This window comes from Physcomitrium patens, chromosome 25, assembly GCF_059467195.1.
Source record: "Physcomitrium patens ecotype Gransden chromosome 25, ASM5946719v1, whole genome shotgun sequence".
Classification (NCBI taxonomy): Eukaryota; Viridiplantae; Streptophyta; class Bryopsida; order Funariales; family Funariaceae; genus Physcomitrium; species Physcomitrium patens.
The window spans coordinates 12,320,771-12,325,512 of NC_143434.1; the positions used below are offsets into that span (position 1 = coordinate 12,320,771).

The following is a 4,742-nucleotide window of genomic DNA, read 5'->3' on the forward strand; positions in this document are numbered from 1 at the left end:
AACTTTCAGTACATATAATATGGAGAATACTTGCAGTATCTTAGTTAAGAGCTGGATAAATCATAACTTTCAGTACATATAATATGGAGAATACTTCTAATGTCTTAATTAAGAGCTAGATAAATCACAGCTTTCAGTACATATAATATGGAGAATACTTGGAGTATCTTAGTTATGAGCTGGATAAATCATAACTTTCAGTACATATAATATGGAGAATACTTGGAGTATCTTAGTTATGAGCTGGATAAATCATAGCTTTCAGTACATATAATATGGTTTATACTTTCAATGTCTTAGTTAAGAGCTAGATAAATCATAGCTTTCAGTACATATAATATAGAGAATACTTCCAATGTCTTAGTTATGAGTTGGATAAATCATACCTTTCAGTACATATAATATGGAGAATACTTGCAGTATCTTAGTTAAGAGCTGGATTAATCATAGCTTTCAATACATTGAATATGGAGAATACTTCTAATGTCTTAATTAAGAGCTAGATAAATCATAGCTTTCAGTACATATAATATGGAGAATACTTCCAATGTCTTACTTATGAGCTAAATAAATCATAACTTTGAGTAATTATAATATGAAGAATACTTGCAGTATCTTAGTTAAGAGCTGGATAAATCATAGCTTTGAGTATATATAATATGGAGAATACTTCTAATGTCTTAATTAAGAGCTAGATAAATCATAGCTTTCAGTACATATAATATGGAGAATACTTCCAATGTCTTAGTTATGAGTTGGATAAATCATAGCTTTCAGTACATATAATATGGAGAATACTTTCAATGTCTTAGTTAAGAGCTAGATAAATCATAGCTTTCAGTACATATAATATAGAGAATACTTCCAATGTCTTAGTTATGAGTTGGATAAATCATAGCTTTCAGTACATATAATATGGAGAATAGTTCGAATGTCTTAGTTATGAGCTGGATAAATCATAGCTTTCAGTACATATAATATGGAGAATACTTGCTGTATCTTAGTTAAGAGCTGGATAAATCATAGCTTTCAGTACATATAATATGGAGAATACTTCTAATGTCTTAATCAAGAGCTAGATAAATCATAGCTTTTAGTACATATAATATAGAGAATACTTCCAATGTCTTAGTTATGAATTAGATAAATCATAGCTTTCAGTACATATAATATGGAGAATAGTTCGAATGTCTTAGTTATGAGCTGGATAAATCATAGCTTTCAGTACATATAATATGGAGAATACTTGCAGTATCTTAGTTAAGAGCTGGATAAATCATAGCTTTCAGTACATATAATATGGAGAATACTTGCAGTATCTTAGTTAAGAGCTGGATAAATCATAGCTTTCAGTACATATAATATGGATATTCAACAAGAGGACTTTGGCACAGGCCATGCATGCATAGTCACACTTGAATAATGTATATGTAAGAAAGCACATGCCGAGAAGCAAACAGTGCGACAATGCCGAATTGGACATGGAGGAGAGCAGTAGAAGAAGAGGAAGAAGAAGAAAGGTGTATGAATGAATGAATGGAGTTCAGGGGGGACGAAGGGCTGATGCACCGTTTGACGACAGCAGAGCCCGCGCGTGGCATGCACATGCACCGCGACCCACCTTCTTCATGTACCTTTCCACTTGGCCTTCATCTGTCCCCTTTCCTCCCATGGGCACTCCTTCATGCCAGTCTTCTATGGCTGCAATTCTTCGGTGCATCTCAAGCTTCAGTAACTGTCCCACCCGATTCTCACAAGTCATGAAAAAGCTGACTTCGTGGCTATTTCACTTGCCTCTGCTGTTGATTTTGTTGTTTCCATTTTCACGGAGCAGGATAGTGTGTAGTAGTTGTGTCGTAGCATACAGATCGCTGTAGCTTGTGGGTTAGTGGTTGAGTTGCGAATACTTGCAGGTTGGAATGGCTGCAGCTCGAACGATGATCCTCGAATACCGTATATTGAGGTCGATTCTTGCCGGTGTGCCTGCTGCTGTTGTGGCCCAGAAGGGGAGCCGCAGCTTTGCTCTGACGCAGGTATAGGGACCTCAGTCAGCTCGCCATTCTATTACTTCACGATATATGATTCCGGATGCTTGTGCAGGAATTTTATTTTATTTACATATATATATATATATATATAGTTTTGTTGTCCTGCTGGTGTCGATCGTCAACCATTGTTTGGTGTTGGTGATCGCAAGTGTCTGCAACGATTTGAGAGTACGGAAAGGATCTTATAAAACATTGTGGTTTTCCTCGACTACATGCCATCTAACATGCATGGGCAGAGAATGGTGAACTGAAATGCGTGGGGTTTCGTGAACCAACAGCCTAAATTGATTTGTTCCTCTCCACAGAGATACTTGATATATGTTATTTAAACAGAAAACATAAATTCCATTAAATATATTTTATTACTTTAAAAACCTATTCAATTGATTGATTATTTGTAATACACTTTCTAAAAGTGAATCTTTATATAAGAACATAATTAATAAGTCAGTGGTAAATTTTAAGTTAATTTTTTTAAAATCTAATTGTGTTTTTATTTTACTACAAAGTACTACTTAATTTTGTAGTCTATCGATTTTATTTACCATGTATCTTTGCATAACAATAGTGTGAGTGTGTTTTGAGACACCAATAATACAAAAAACCTTAATTATAGCAATTAAGATGTAATTCTGATTTTTTTAACTTCCATTGCTATAGTGTTTTTTTTTCTCTAATAAAATTAATTTTACACATGTGTAAAATAAATAAATAAATATATTTTAATTCATAAATTAATTTACGTTTATACACTTGCCTGTTAAATGTACTAGTAAAAAAATTTTAAATAAATAAAACAGTTATATCACAATAAAGTGTGTTGTATAAACTAGAATATATATTATTTGTATAAATACATACATTTTGTATTTACATAATCCATCTATATATTAAGAATGCTCAAGGAGACAAGTGCGAGGAGACAAGTGGTGGCTCTCCTTCACCGCATGCTCCCCACTTCGTCTTCATCAAAAAAACTTCACATTATCTGGAGAAAACAGGACCTTAATAGAACTAATAACTTGCTGTTTCGGGATGTTAACGTGTTGTGTCGATACGTTCCGTATGCCGCCTCCTAGACTCAGAGCATTCTTCTGCATTCTTCTTCTCAAGTGAATGGGAGAGCAGGCGGTAGTCGCTATGCGTTGCAGGTGAGTAGAGAACTGCTGCGTTCGGTTGGTATCGAGCTGCTGCATTCGGCTGGCTGGTTGGCTAGATGTTGTTGTGTGTGGTCGTGTGGCAAAGCACTGAGGCAAACTGGATGGTTCGGAGCAAGGCTTGATGATCCTGAATGTTGGTGCCGCTGAGAGGGGAGCCGCTGGGAGTGGGGAGCCCCTGGAAGTGGGGAATGCAAGGGATTCATCACAATGAGCTCTCGCTAGGTCGCGGTGTTCATAGGCCCGTAACAAAACTGATGATGTTCCGTGTGCCGCCTCCTAGACTCAGAGCATTCTTTTGTATTCTTCTTCTCGAGTGATGAGTGAATGGGAGAGTAGGTGGTAGTTGCTACGCATTGCAGGTGGATCGACGGTATTGAGCTGCTGCATCCGGCTGGCTGGCTGGCTGGTTGGCTGGATGTCGTCGTGTTGTCGTGTAAATTTTACAAACAAGTGAATTTTATGGCTTGAATTTTATTGGTGGTGCCGCTGGGAGTGGGTGCAGAATGCTGGTGCCGTGAAAAGTGGGTGCAACTCTAGCTCTTGCCGTGGTGTTGGAAGCTAATCCAGTGCACACCTCAGGGGGTAAACCGTCGTAGGCAGAAGCCACACCTGAGGAGGTGAAACACAAGTGGTGCAGCTCCAGCTCTTGCCGAGATGTCCAGTGCACATCTCACCCGTAGGCAGAAGCCTTACTTGGGTAAAACACAATTACGCCTGAGGAGGTAAAATTTCAAGTCGAGCAAGTTTTTTAGTTTCTATTTTTAGTTTTTTAGTTTCTAATTTTGTTCGTGCCTTCCATTGTAGGTTTTGTCAGATGATGAGAAGAGGCCATTGGATATGATCAGTATTAAGTTTTGGGCCATTACTTTAGAGCAAGCAAATGAATTCATTTGCAATATTTTTGTGGCAATCAATCAAATGAATTTATTTGCAATATTTTTATGACAATCAAAGTTAACTTTATGAGATTTTTTATATTCAACTTCATATAAAATAATGATATAATCATTTGTTCATTTTGATTTGTGAATCCTCCGATAATTCTTCACTTGAATGATGCCCATTTGGAAACTGTTTAATCCAAGAATGCCATGTGGATCGTTTGGAGGCATCAATATTTATTTTATTGATATGCAACTTCAATATGCAACTTTATTCATCGATATTTATGCATTGATATTTATTTATTCATTTTATTACAAAAAAAACTCTTTTGACTTTATTATGATCGACGTCAAGTTTCATTTTTGGGCCGTCTTGCTCTAGAGCAAGCAAATGAATTTATTTGTAATATTTTAGGACAATCAAAGTTCACTTATTCCAGCCATGTCAAATTTACTTTTAATTCAAGCCGAAATTATACTTTAAAAATGACAAGCTGTTGGTAATGGTTAATTAAATTGTCAAGCCAATTATGACAAAAATTTGAGAAATTATTATTTTTTAATTCTTTGGAGTATAGGCATGAAGATTAAAAAGTATAAATGACACCTTTTTGCAAGCCTTCAGTAAAAGAACCATAAATAAAAGAATT

At 35.9% G+C, this 4,742-nt stretch overlaps 1 protein-coding gene across 2 annotated transcripts; it reads left to right on the top strand.

The window, feature by feature from the left end:
• The first annotated feature begins 1,299 nt into the window (after positions 1-1,299).
• On the top strand, positions 1,300-4,174 carry LOC112277301 (uncharacterized). Of its 2 annotated transcripts, none has more exons than XR_002968357.3 (3): positions 1,300-1,731; positions 1,914-3,199; positions 3,711-4,174. XR_002968357.3 is itself a non-coding variant. In XM_073531275.2 (3 exons), the coding sequence occupies exons 1-3, from the start codon at positions 1,537-1,539 to the stop codon at positions 3,768-3,770; spliced, it is 375 nt and encodes a 124-aa protein (XP_073387376.1). In that variant the 5' UTR covers positions 1,311-1,536; the 3' UTR covers positions 3,771-4,174. The 2 variants fall into 2 exon arrangements, 1 of the variants encoding a protein (XP_073387376.1); XM_073531275.2 differs by having other exon boundaries at positions 1,311-1,731; positions 1,914-2,033.
• Positions 4,175-4,742: the final 568 nt, after the last annotated feature.